This window comes from Colobus angolensis, unplaced genomic scaffold, assembly GCF_000951035.1.
Source record: "Colobus angolensis palliatus isolate OR3802 unplaced genomic scaffold, Cang.pa_1.0 Scaffold61, whole genome shotgun sequence".
NCBI lineage: Eukaryota > Metazoa > Chordata > Mammalia > Primates > Cercopithecidae > Colobus > Colobus angolensis.
Genome location: NW_012119710.1, coordinates 3,916,688 through 3,931,440, shown reverse-complemented (window position 1 = coordinate 3,931,440; position 14,753 = coordinate 3,916,688). Strand labels below are relative to the sequence as shown.

The 14,753-nt window shown below is 39.9% G+C and overlaps 1 protein-coding gene across 1 annotated transcript in view; it reads left to right on the top strand.

Moving 5' to 3' along the window:
• The window catches only part of CKAP5 (cytoskeleton associated protein 5), a 106,941-nt gene that overhangs the window by 9,014 nt on the left and 83,174 nt on the right, over window positions 1-14,753 (top strand). The window contains exons 2-3 of the mRNA XM_011963557.1: window positions 11,651-11,744; window positions 14,377-14,570. Of these exons, the coding sequence (XP_011818947.1) occupies window positions 11,688-11,744; window positions 14,377-14,570 (251 nt within the window). The 5' untranslated portion in view covers window positions 11,651-11,687. The remainder of the gene's footprint in view (window positions 1-11,650; window positions 11,745-14,376; window positions 14,571-14,753) is intronic.

The window sequence follows — 14,753 nt, the reverse complement described above, 5'->3', positions numbered from 1 at the left end:
CTGGCTAATTTTTTTTTATATTTTTAGTAGAGACGGGGTTTCACCGTGTTAGCCAGGATGGTCTCGATCTCCTGACCTCGTGATCCACCCATCTCAGCCTCCCAAAGTGCTGGGATTACAGGCTTGAGCCACCTCGCCCGGCCAACATGTACAACATTTAATCTTTACAACAATGATTAGTTGAGTCATGTTAGGCAAGTTACCCTCTTTGCCTCAATTGCCTTATTATTAAATAGGGATAATAATATCAACTTAAGGGTTTTAAGGATTAAATGAGTAAATACATGTGAAGTGCTTAGGATAGTGCCTGGCACATAATATATGCTCAAGAAGTGTGTCTTAAATAGGGAGCAACATGAAGATGGTATTGTTATGATGATTGATAAAACTGAGGATCAGCTGGTTTGTGGCAGAGCAAGGTTTACAACTCAATCTGTCTACCTCCAGAGCTCAACATGACTCCAGGTTTACACTAAATTTAATCTAGAGCAGAGCTTTCTGCAGTAAGATTTCCTTCAAGCAACTGTTCTACTGCCATGGCTTTGCCAAAGTGAAAGATTCTAAAAATGAAATTACCCTCTTTAGTGGATCTTATAATAAAAAAGTAACTAGGAAAACAGTGGCAAAAATCTTGGAAAATTTCAAAATAATATTACTGAGTGATTTATTTTCACTTTGAAAAGGGTTTACTTCAGAATTTTATTAAATATATCTTGCTTTCTCAACACATTTGAAATACACATTCTACAAAATTTTCTTTATAAGACCAGGCGTGGTGGCTCATGCCTGTAATCCCAGCACTTTGGGAGGCTGAGGCAGGCAGTTCACTTGAGTCCAGGAGTTCAAAACCAGCCTGGGCAAGATGGTGAGACCCCATCTCTACAAAAAGTAAGAAAGTTAGCTGGGCATGATGGCACATAGCTGTGGTCCCAGCCATATGAGGTGCTGAGGCAGAAGGATTGCCAGAGCTCAGGAAGTTGAGGCTGCAGTGAGCCGTGTTGGTGCTACTGCATGCTAGCTTCAGTAACAAAGCAAGACCCTGTCTCAAAAAAAAAAAAAAGATACAATTATTGTATATTTAAGACTTCTGGGCCGGGCGCGGTGGCTCAACCCTGTAATCCCAGCACTTTGGGAGGCCGAGACGGGCGGATCACGAGGTCAGGAGATCGAGACCATCCTGGCTAACACGGTGAAACCCCGTCTCTGCTAAAAAATACAAAAAACTAGCCGGGTGAGTTGGCGGGCACCTGTAGTCCCAGCTACTCGGGAGGCTGAGGCAGGAGAATGGCCTAAACCCAGGAGGCGGAGCTTGCAGTGAGCTGAGATCCGGCCACTGCACTCCAGCCCCGGCGACACAGCAAGACTCCGTCTCAAAAAAAAAAAAAAAGACTTCTGGCTGGGTGGTTCATGCCTGTAATATCAACTCTTTGGGAGGCTGAGGCAGGAGGATTGCTTGAGCCTGGGACTTCGAGACCAGCCTGGGCCACATAGTGAAACCCTGTCTCTACAAAAAAATTGAAAAATTAGACAGATGTGGTGGTACATGCCCCAGTAGTCCTAGCTACTCAGGAGGCTAAGGCAGGAGGCTCACTTGAGGCTGGGAGGTTGAGACTAGAGTGAGCGGTGATTGCACCACCATACTCCAGCCTAGGCAGTGGAGCAATACCGTCTCAAAAAACAGAAAACAAAAAGACTTCTGTGACTTGATGAAATGGTGCCATTTTAGAATTTTACACTAGAGTACAAAGCACTGTGCTCAATGCTGGGATAATGAATAAGACTGAGTTCCTTCTTTCAAAGGAGATACCATGCACACAAGAAAAATGTTAAGAGGGAAAGTGAAGTGTAGCCTTTGGGATGAGTATAGGCAGATGATCCAGCTTCAAGGCTCTAAGTGGGAATTTTAAAGTTTTAAAGCTTTTAAAAGCATTATTTATCATCTAAGTGGGAGTTAAATAAGGAAAAAGTAAATGAAAAATATTTAATAATATAAAAAATATAAAATTATTATAAAAGATGCTGAAGCTCATTATTAAAAATCAGAAGGCATGGATGGGTATTAAAGTTAAAAGTAAAAGTTTTTTTAAAAAATTTCTTTGCTTAACCCTTAGACACACTCTCAGAAGTAGCCATGGTTAACAATTTTCTACAGATCCTTCCAGAAAATGTTTATGTACATTCAAACATGTACAATGTTGTCCTAGTTTTCTATGGCTTCTGTAACAAATGACCACAAACTTGGTGGCTTAAAACAACAGGATTTGTTCTCTCAAAGTATGGAGGCCAGAAATCCAAAATGAGTCTTATGGACCTACATCAGGGTGTCAGTCAGCGGGACCACACTCCCTCCAGAGGCCCTAGGAAAGAATCAGTTCCTTGCCTCTTCCAGCTTCTGGTGGCTGCTGGCACTCCTAGGCCTGTGGCCATCTTACTCTACTCTGTTCTAATCTTTCTCCGATCCCTCTTCGTATCACTTTCTCCATTGTGTCAAATCTCCGTCTGTCTTGCCCGTAATGATATATGTGATTGCCTTTAGGACCCACCCAGATAATCCAGGGTAATCCGCCCATCTCGAGATCCTTAATTTAATCACATCTGCAAAGACCCTTTTTCCAAATAAAGTAACATTTACAAGTTCCAGGGATTACAACCTGATCTCTTTGGGGGTCATTATTAGCTTACATAAATGCATATGTAAATGTGTATGTGAGACATATATATATACACACACACACGCGCAAAAAAGGAATTAGACTTCATATACTGTCTTGCAAATTTCTTCTTAAAACTTAATGGATTTCTTCCACATTGGCACATTTGACCCTTGAGCAATGCCAAGGTTAGGGATCCCCCTGTGCAGTGGGAACTTCACATATAACTTTAGATTCCCCCAAAACTTTACTAATAGCCTACTGTTGACCAGAAGCCTTATTAGTAACATAAACAGTTGTTTAACACATATTTTGTATGTTATATGTATTATATATTGTATTCTTACAGTAAAGTAAGCTAGAGAAAAGAAAATGTTAAGAAAATCAGAAGGAGGAAAAAATATTTTTTCTCACTTCATCGTTCAGGGTGGAGTGCTGTGGTCCCCTCTTGACTCACTCTTCCTGGGCTCAGGCAGTCCTTCCACCTTAGCCTCCCGAGTTGCTGGGACTAACAGGCGTGCACCACCATGCCCAGATAATTTTTTATTTTTATTTTTAGAGACAGGGTTTCACTTTATTGCCCAGTAAATAGAAAATATATTTACTATTCATTAAATGGAAGTGGATCATCATAAAGGTCTTCATCCTTGTCATCATCCTCATGTTGAATAGGCTGGGGAAGAGGAGGGGTTGGTCCTGCTGAATTAGGGGTGACGGACAGAAAAAAATTCACATGCAAGTCAACCTGTGCGGTTCAAATCCATGTTGTTCAAGGGTCAATTGTATTTATATAGTTACTTCTGTCTTCCATATCATCTTTTGTTTTCTTTAAAGATTTGCAAAGCAATTTTTATATAAATGAATGTCTCATTTTTTGTGTATGGTATAAAAACAATAGTGTAAAATTTACCGTCTTAACCATTTTTTTTTTTTTTTTTTTTGAGGCGGAGTCTCACTCTGTCGCCCAGGCTGGAGTGCAGTGGCCAGATCTCGGCTCACTGCAAGCTCCGCCTCCCGGGTTTAGGCCATTCTCCTGCCTCAGCCTCCCGAGTAGCTGGGACTACAGGCGCCCGCCACCTCGCCCGGCTAGTTTTTTGTATTTTTTAGTAGAGACGGGGTTTCACTGTGTTAGCCAGGATGGTCTCGATCTCCTGACCTCGTGATCCACCCGTCTGGGCCTCCCAAAGTGCTGGGATTACAGGCTTGAGCCACCGCGCCCGGCCAACCATTTTTAAGTGTACAGTTCAATCGTGTTAAGTATATTCACATTGTTATGAAACAGATCTCCAGAACTTTCTCATCTTGCTAATATGAAACTCTGTATCTAAATATTTATCCTATCCCCCTCCCGAGGTACACCCCCACCCCATCTTTGGTTACTACCATTCTACTTTCTGGTTCTATGAGTTTATGAATTTGCATACCTCATAAAAGTGGGATCGTACAGTATTTGGCTTTTTTTGTGACTGTTAGTAGATATTTTTTCTCTAATTTTTAAAATGTTTAATTCACTCATAAGCACAGCACAGGACTTGCAGCACTTATCCATTTGTGTGTGCATGTACACATACACTCATTGTACTATGTTTATTGTGGTTAACTGAAGTCCTATGTCGCTAGAATGCTACGTAACAGAAAATGTTGGTCATACCTCTTGTAATAAATATTTGTTGGGTACTTATTTTGTATCACACATTGGGAGAAAAAGATAATTAAGATACATTCCAGCCCTTGCCCTTGAGGCACTCACAATCTGATGAGAAAGGCTGATCTGCAAACTATTACTCGCAGAATAGTGTTAAGCTTGATGGGAATATAATGAATGAAGGTCTTAATTACCTAATTCAGAGGTATTCTTTACAGTTAAATGCATTTTAGAATGAGATTGTCTTGGCAGTTCAAAAATCAGACTATTTTAAATCTGAATCAGTTTTTTACTTGGCAACTTTATTTATTTATCTACCCCACCCCCACCCAAGTGATGAAAGGGTACTTGGCAACTTTAAGTTAGGGTTCTCTAAAACCTTCAGAATAAGAGTAACCTGAGTCTGTTCCCTGGTTGAGCAATCTTCATAACTGTTCTTTGGATTCTTAAATTTCTGCTTTACTCCTGTTGGAGATAGGAGAAATTGGGTTTCTTTTTTTTTTTTTTTCTTTGAGACAGGGTCTCGCTCTGCCGCCCAGGCTGGAGTACTGTGGCCGGATCTCAGCTCACTGCAAGCTCCGCCTCCCGGGTTTACGCCATTCTCCTGTCTCAGCCTCCCGAGTAGCTGGGACTACAGTCGCCCGCCACCTCGCCCGGCTAGTTTTTTGTATTTTTTAGTAGAGACGGGGTTTCACCGTGTTAGCCAGGATGGTCTCGATCTCCTAACCTCGTGATCCGCCCATCTCGGCCTCCCAAAGTGCTGGGATTACAGGCTCAAGCCACCGCGCCCGGCCAGAGAAATTGGGTTTCTTACAAATGGTCTTTAAGCTTACTACATTGATTCCTGTACTGATCTGGTGACGGCCTAAGGCTTTAGGGAGGTGTGTTGAGTCATCTAAATTAGGTGGTGTAATACGGACTTAAAAAGCACATATGTTTCCTGTTGGTATGATGGGCGACACAAAATGCAGTCAAACTTTGTAAACTAGGATTCAGGACAAACTCTTTCTACAAAAAGAAAATTAAAACTAGTTGCTAACCTTTGGAGATCTCAGAGACTAGGACTTAACTCCTTGAAATATTAATGCTGTTTCTACTACAATTTTCTTAAGAACTCCTCATATTACATTAGGTGACTGCACATTACAATTGTATTGGCATGCAAGATTACTTACATAGACTTGTACATTTATTTACATTGACTTTTAGGGCAATTTTTGAAAGATCACATTTTACACACAAGAAGGGGAAGGTTATTTTTCTTTTTTTTTTTCTTTTATAGAGGTAAGGTTTCACTCGGTTGTTCAGGGTGGAGTGTTGTGGTGCAGTCTGGCTCACTGCAGCCTAGTAGTGGGCTCGGGATCCTCCCACCTCAGCCTCCGGAGTAGCTGGGACTACAGGCTTGTACCACCATGCCCAGCTAATTTTTAATTTTTTGTAGAGATGGGGTCTCACTTTGTTGCCCAGGCTGGTATTTTTCTATTTCACCTTCTGTTACCTTCCTGCTCATCTTGTATCATTGTCCAGGATTCCTCCTCCAGTTTCATAAAGAAGGAATTCCGTGAAAAGGTGAGGTGGAGCATTCTAGGTTCTTTTCCGGGCCTTTGAGATGCCATTTGAAGAACTGCTCGAGTCCAAAGGAGTTTCATGAAGTGAGCAGCTTACATATAATGAGGGGCTGTGTATTTACCTTGATGCTTTGGCTGTTACCTGCAGTAATTTTTTTTTCACCCTTGGAGGAGGGATTAGGATTGTGATAGTGGGAACTGGTTATCTCCTTTGTTTCTGGAATATTATGTGTAAGACCACCACAAAAAGAGGTCCACCGAACCGCAGTAGTCTTCCTAGTTGGTCCATCATTTGCCTCTTGCCTTGGAAAGCCTATGACCTGGAAGCAGCGCCTGAGGCCTGCAAACCTCTGGGCGAAGATACACTGCGGCCCCTTTAAGCTTTCAGTGTGTGCGGAGAGAGGAACTGAGGGTGGGGCGGGCACTCTGGCAGTGGCGCTCCGGGCCCCGCCCTCGGAGGAGGCGTTTCCCAGCGGTCCGCAGCACCAATGCTGCTGCCGCCGCCGCCGCCACAGCCTGCCGGGTATTCCTGCTGATCCTGCTCGGACCTTAGGTCCCCTGACCTCTCCCTGTCCAGGGAGCGTAAGTGTCAAACCCCAGGCAAGGGGCAAGCATCCTGCGACCGTGCTGCAAGTCCTGGTGGACAGTACTGGGGACTTTTCCTGGCCTATCAGAGGCTAAGGCGGCGAAAGAGCGTAAACAATGCCGGCTGCAGTGAGCTAAAGCCAGGGCATCTGCTCTACTTCTGGGTGGTGACAGCAGCCGTAGGGTGCTTGTTTGGGTATGCAGTGGGTGAGCACTGCCCACGACCTGGCTTTGCCCCCACCTGGTTCTTACTTGGGGTGAGGAGAGGTTTGCTTTTACCAGAGTATAACCCATTTGAGCTGAATGGGTGGAGCTGGATCTCTTGCTCTGGGCCTTGGATCCTTACCCCGGTATTTGAAGACCTTGGTAGCTTTGGGATGAGTAAGCATTAGGTTTTCATCTACCTTGGTACAGGCAAGCAGCAACTCCACGTTGTCCTAATTCACAGCAGGTTTAGCTTTCTGTCTCTCCAGAGGCCTATATTGGTGGTATCCCGTACCCCTTTTGGATATGTTGACAGTGATTATCTCTTAGGAAGAGTCCAGTTAACCTTCTTTCCTCCTGATACGAAGAGCACCGTGTGAAAGAGACAGCTCTTTACCCCTCTCCGTCTCTAAAGGAATTTGTGGGACACCACCATCCCAAGATTAGGAAAGCAAACACACCAAAGTTTGAGATAATCAGCTAGAAAACAGTTCAGATTTCTGGCCGCCTGGTAATGCAGAATACTCCAGCAAGAGGATAACACTTGTCCTTGTTAATGGGAAATACCTGGAGACAGTGAGGTTTTTTTTCATTTGAGGGAAAGTCTTGTCATTTTTGCCACCTGCTACTCAGAGATGGGATTTTGTCAGATTTTGGTTAAGTAATAAAAATCTTAAGTTTTCTACGACAGTTACATAGTTGTTATGTTTCTTTAATCCAGTTGTCCTTCCTAGACATGGTTTGAGTAGATTTCTGGGCATGTGTATGCATTGCTTTTTTTTTTGTTTTGTTTTGAGACGGAGTCTCGCTCTGTCGCCTGGGCTGGAGTGCAGTGGCCGGATCTCAGCTCACTGCAAGCTCCGCCTCCCGGGTTTACGCCATTCTCCTGCCTCAGCTTCCCGAGTAGCTGGGACTACAGGCGCCCGCCACCGCGCCCGGCTAGTTTTTTGTATTTTTTAGTAGAGACGGGGTTTCACCATGTTAGCCAGGATGGTCTTGATCTCCTGACCTCGTGATCCACCCGCCTCGGCCTCCCAAAGTGCTGGGATTACAGGCTTGAGCCACCGCGCCCGGCCTGTAATTACTCTTATAGATTGTCAAAATACAGGAATTTAAACTAAAAAGACACCACATTTGGGCCCATGGGTTGTAGGGAAGAGAGATAGACTGAGAAGTAAGAGACATAGGTTCTAGGCCCAGCTCTAATATTACTCATGACTTAATCTCTCTGTCCCTTATTTTTAACTGGTTGGTTAATGAGAAAATGCACAGATTTTGGGGTCTCTTTTATGATGGGATATAGTGCATATTTAATAGGAAATTTGTTATTTATTTGAACACTAAACTGAAAAATCAGACAATTTCGAATTTATTCTAAGTTCTGCCTTCATGTATAACCTTGAAAACATTTCTTAACCTCTAGTCTACAAATAAACAATTACACCTAAACCTTTTCAGCAATAACATGGACTATATGGTATTTGAGCTCTTAGGTAGACATTTTTAGATCAGCGGTATATGATTATAATATTTCTGTAAAACATACTTATTTTAGCTGGCCTCCTTGTCTTTGCCTCTATTTTAGACTGGGATAAAAATCTGAGAGCTCTGAATAATTGAAATTTCTGAATATGTGTCTTTAGTAGGGACTAGATCAGATAAACCACAGCAAGCATTATATATAGTTCAGGTTAATCTTATTAATGCTTCTCTTTGTTGGCAATTTTATTTGCTCTTTAGGCATCAAACTCTATTGTGTACCAAAAACTTGGCTTCTTATATCTGTTTATAAAATCCAGATCAGTCTGCTTATCCCTATATGATACTCTAATTTTTTGAGAAACTTCCAAATGGTTTTACACAGCAGCTAGACCGTTTTGCATTCACAGCAGCTGGACCATTTGGCATTCAACTTAAAAAATGCACAGATATAATAATTTTTATTGTATTTTACAGACATACCAGTATTCAGTTGGTCGGGGTGGTGGGGGAAGACTGGTCCTGAGTTTGAAAAGCACATTTTGATGAACATGTGAACTGTTTCCAGCTTTTGACTATTATGAACAACATTGCTCTGACTATCACTATATAGGTTTTCTGGTGTAATTTGCATCAGTTTCTAGGCTATACACCTAGGAATAGAGTTCCTGGGTTGTAGGGCATGTGTGTCTGATAACGCCGTACAGTTTTCCAGACTGTTCAACTATTCTGTCTCCCATCATTGCTGTATTTGAGTTCCTGCAGATTCTCTCGACTCCTTTAAATTATGCTGCTGCTGTTTCATGGCAATCCTAGGGATTTTGAAGAAAAGTCTTAGTGAAAGTTCCACATATCCTAATAAACTTTTACAATTCCATCTTTCTCTGGGATATTTTCTTCTTTGCGATGGGAGGGAAGAAGATGTAAAGGAAGAAGCATAGACTGCATCTTAGTTTAATTGCATTGCTTACCAGTTTTGTTGTTTTCGCAGGTTACTTAATCTTTATGAATCTAGTGTAAAATGAGAATATATTTCTTTCATGTAGTTGATGTTAGTACAAAGTGAATTAGCATGTTTAAAAAGTACTTTGCACAGTGCCTGATTCAGAATAGATAATATCAGAGTATATATTCAGTAAACAAATATTTATTGAAAACATATTTTGTGTCAAGCCAGAACTAGGGATGGAGAATTAAGGAGGACCTCTTCTATGTTATTTTTAGTATTGAAAAATTGGCCAGCTTGGGCAACATAGTGAGACCCCATCTCTACAAAAACTAAAAAATTAGTTGGGCATGGTGACATGTGCCTGTAGTCCCAGCTACTCGGGAGACTAAAGCGAAAGAATCACTTGAACCTGGAGGCGAAGGTTGGGAGGATCACTTGAGCCCAGGATGTTAAGATTGCAGTGAGCTATGATCACACCACTGCACTCCAGCCTGGGTGACAGAGTGAGACCCTGTCTCAAAAATGAAAAAGAAAAATTGAAAACAAATGTCCAGTGGTAGGGTTGGTAATTATGGTACATTTGTAAAATGGAATGCTATGTAGACTTTAAACATCATATTCTCAAACCTGGGAAAATGTTTGTGATCATATAAGAAAAATGTTATAAGAGGATTATGCCTGTCTTTTTCATATAATTTATACACTACATGTGTATTGAAAAAAAAACTGGAAGGAGTCAAGTGGATACATAATTTAGTGTTCCTCATGGTTATTAGGTGGTGGTGAAATTGTTTTAATACTTATGTTTTTTCTGTAGTTACTAAATTTTCTGCAGTTAACACACATTACTTTTATAATAAGAAAAAGGTGTTGTCTATAGCATAGGGGTGGTTGTGGTGGCTCACGATCAGTGGGATCACTTGAGCCCAGGAGTTTGAGACCAGTCTGGGCAATATAATGAGACCTTGTCTCTACAACAGATTTCAAAATTAGCTCAGCATAGTGGTGCACACTTGCAGTCCCAGCAACTCCTAGCTACTCGAGAGGCAGAGGTGTAAGGATGAGCCCAGGATGTGGAGGTTGCAGTGAGCTAAGATCGTGTTCCCTCTACTCCAGCCTGGACGACAGAGCGAGACGCTGTCTCAAAAAAAAGAAGATAGGTAGCATAAAGTTATTAAAAGGATGTTGACTGTAAGCCTCACTTTAAAAAAAAATGGTTTACATAAAGAATACGTATAAAGGTTCATTCAGGGATTTAATTTTGTAGTCGTTTATGTAAACATTGACTAGTCATGTTTGCCAGAATAAGGGAGCTTGGCAGCATCAACACTTTTACATATTGATTATTTTCTTTGTTTTCTTTTATTTACTTATTTATTTATTTTGTTGAGATGGAGTCTGTCACCCAGGCTGAAGTGCAGTGGTGCGATCTCGGCTCACTGCAAGCTCCGTCCGTCTCCCGGATTCAAGCCATTCTCCTGCCTCAGCCTCCCAAGTAGCTGGGACTACAGGCACCCACCACCATACCCGACTAATTTTTTGTGTTTTTAGTAGAGATGGGGTTTCACTGTGTTAGCCAGGATGGTCTCGATCCTGACCTTGTGAACTGCCCGCCTTGGCCTCTCAAAGTGGTTGGGGTTACAGGCGTGAGCCACCGCACCTGGCCCCCATATTGATTATTTTCTGTAAGTAATTCTAGGTGAAAGTATGACTTTTTCCAAAACTTTTTTCTTGGACTTTTAAAAGGCCAGATAGCTCAGCAATTCAGTTTTATTCTAGCTTTCTTTTATGTCTAAGAAGTTCTCATTTGTGAAAATATATAAGCATCATTTTTTAAAAAACAAATTTTTGGTTTTTTTGAGACAGGGTCTTGCTCTGTTGCCCATGCTGGAGTGTAGTGGCATGATCACAGCTCACTGCAACTTCTGTCTCTTGGGCTCAAGTAGTCCTCCCACCTCAGCTTCCTGAGTAGCTGGGACTACAGTGACACACCACTACACCTGGCTGATTTTTGTATTTTTAGCATAGACAGGGTTTCACCATGTTGCCCAGACTTGAATATATTTATATTTATATTTTTTGAGTGACTTTATTTATTTTTTTGAGATGGAGTTTCACTCTTTGCCCAGGCTAGAATGCAGTGGGATGATTTTGGCTCACTGCAACCTCTGCCTACCAGGTTCAAGTGATTCTTCTGTCTCAGCCTCCCGAGTAGCTGGGACTGCAGGTGTGCACCACCACACCCAGCTAATTTTTGTATTTTCAGTAGAGACGGGGTTTCACCATGTTGACCAGACTGGTCTTGAACTCCTGACCTCAGGTGATATGCCCGCCTCGGCCTCCCAAAGTGCTGGGATTGCAGGCGTGAGCCACCGCCATGCCCTGTCTTTTGAGTGACTTTAAAAAAAAAAAAAAAGTTATATTAATTGAATTAAGTGGGGATCTGACCAAAGAATGGGATTTTTACTCTTGTTATTGCATGAATGATAAAATAATAATCTCAGAAAAGTTATTTTTGTCTTAAGAGACTGCCTGATTGCTAAGTAGGTTTCTGCCTTTATCTGACCAGGAAATACTCTTAATTCTAAGGAAAACCTGGAAGCACAATGGGAGATGACAGTGAGTGGTTGAAACTACCAGTTGATCAGAAATGTGAACACAAGGTAAGACTCTTCTGAAATTCGATTTCAGTGTCATTGGCTTGTTTTGTCAGCAATTATACTATCATCTTACTTAGAAGCATGTGAAAACATTGGCAGTTTCAAAAATACTGAAGCCTTGTTAGATATGTTATTTTTTCTCATTGAAAATAGGTTTCTCTAGCTCAACTAAAAATTTTTTTGGGTCTCTGGAAAGAATTCCAAGAAAAGATATTAGTGAAGTGAAAAGTAAGTGGTATCTATAAAAAGTTAGTAACTGGCTAGTTTTTTCATCTCCTTCTATATACAGTACAATATACTTCTGATACCTAAGTACTTACTAACATTTTATTATATAGAGACTCTTCTTTGGAGATGTGTTCTGAATTTGACCTTAGAAATCCAACATTTTTTGGTTCTCTGATGTATATAATCTGCATTCCAGTATTTACCCTCAGAATCTACCAATCTTTATTTTCTAGTTTAAGCTAATAAGAGACAATTTATCACATCATGTCATTATTTGGCGGGCATCCTTTCAGATTATCTTATTTTTTCCCCAACTATACCTCTAGTTTCTTTTATTTTTAATCATTTTAAAAACTACAAACATCTACCATCTGGTAGATTTTAGAATTTCATTTCTTCTTGTAAATGTAGTCTACTCAAAGTCCTCAGGTTAACCACTTTATGTTCTTGACAGTTCTTTTAAAGTTTGTTTTGAATTTGAGTATTTAAGATTTATGGATGTTGATTATTAAAAATACTGAATAAAATATACTAACTTACACAGTTGTATACATACAGTTCTACGTATGTAGAGTAGAAATTTGGAGCCATGGTCCCTATATCCTCTAGAACCATTCCTTCATCCTATATAATAAATTAGCCAAGGCTGAATACTGTATCAAAAATCAACATGTAGCTCTTCAAATAAGACCAGATTAACAGTGAGCTAGTTGGTTTTTATTCTAATTTGCATAGAAATTGTTGGTATGTAGTACATTAAATTGCAACAAAAATTTTGGGGCGAATTTTGGAACTTATTTAGAATCATAACTATTTATAATGCTTTTTTTTTGGTAGATTATGTATTTTCTCGCTGAAAGGGGCAGACAAAATAGATAAATCTTAAAGGTTTTCCAATTTTTGAGTGGTTAATATGTGCTAAGAGTTTTTCAATCTTGTATGATTTGGTGCTTTTTTTTTTCATTTTTTGAGCATTTATTATGTGTTTTTGAAACTTAAACAATAGAGATGTTAAATCTGGTTTAGGGAACACTCATTCTACTTTATAGAATGAGATGTTGCCCAATTAAAAAAAATAAATAAATCTGGTTTACATTGATTAGTAAATGTACAACTATGATACTAATTTATGTTATATGTCACTCTAATGTTGCAGAATAGGTAATGCCTTCTTCCTAATGAACTCATCTTATAGTGGGTTAGGCAGCATTCCTTCCTTAGAAGGAACAGTTTTTTCTGTGAGCATAGCACCTGTCCCAAATTACATTTTCATTTAAACAAATAACATGTAAATTATTTCTGTTTTTCAATCATATGTTGATCCTTCTGTCTCTTTGATCTAATAGTGTAGAGGATAGACATCTAATTCTTCACTAATGCCTAACACAGTAAATGCAAATTTGATCATCCCACAAACTAACTTCTCATTTAACTGCCCCCAAATCATTTCATTGCTTTCCCATTGATCTTAGAATAATGAGTGGAATCTTTCCTTTGGCCTTCATAGTCCTGCATGGTCTGGCCTTTTCCAGTCCTCTCCATCTTATTTTGTACCATGCTCCCCTTCTCATTCTTTATAGGAGTGGGAAATACCATATTCCCTGCTGCCATAGGGCCTTGGAGTATACTGTTCCTTCTGGAATGTTCTTTCTCCCCCTTTGCCACTCTTTCTTGATTAGTCCCTATTTGTCTTTCAGGGCTCAGCTCAATTACTGTTTCTCAGGAAAATTTTTCTTAACACTGAGACAAAGCCTTTTATAATATATACTTTCATAGCACCAAGTTGCTTCTCCTTTGTAGTACTTAATGTTTTGTTAATTTTAAACTTATTTGTAAGATAGCTTAATGTCCCCTCCTGCTGGAGTGTAAGCTCCACAAGGGCCAGAGCTGAATTGATTTTTGTTTATTAAACACCTGTTTCATAAATTAATGAAAAAAGAATACTTCAGTAAAAATATCTGAAATCTACTGGCTGAAATTAATATACAGTGTAATATAAAGCTGCCTAATGATTATACAAAAATAGAACCAAAAAACAGCATATACTTTGGAGATGGGGCAGTTTCATCAGGGTGATTTCTCATGTTTGAGTTGTCACATCTTTAATACAATATTATAAAGAAGTAATAACTAATTCTTAGATACAACGTGAGATTCATTTATAATGGCCTATTATGAATGGCAGAGTATCATAAACACTAAACACTTGTAAGAAGTTTATTAGCTAATCTTTTTTGAAAACTGCCAATTTCTTAAACTCTTTTTTTGTTTCCAGTCATGGGGTCCTTTGTTCACATTACCTGACGTGGGCTATTCATTTTTACTCTCACACCCTCCCGCTCAAATTAACAGTAGATGATAATATCATTAAACTGTGTTTTGTTTCAAAATACTACTTTTCTTTTAGCTGTGGAAAGCAAGGTTAAGTGGGTATGAAGAGGCCCTGAAGATCTTCCAGAAAATAAAGGATGAAAAGAGCCCAGAATGGTCCAAATTTTTAGGATTGATCAAAAAATTTGTCACTGATTCCAATGCAGTGGTTCAGTTGAAAGGATTAGAAGCTGCACTTGTTTATGTTGAAAATGCACATGTAGCAGGAAAGTAAGTACTTTCTTTCCAACTTTACTGATAAAAACCCCTGTTTGGTGTTACATAAGTTATATGTGTTTGTAGATCATTGTCCTTAGTTATTAGCAGTTTTAGAATAGATGGATTTTCTTACTTTCATACTTTCTCTTTTTTTTTTTTTTTTTGAGACGGAGTCTGGTTCTGTCGCCCAGGCTG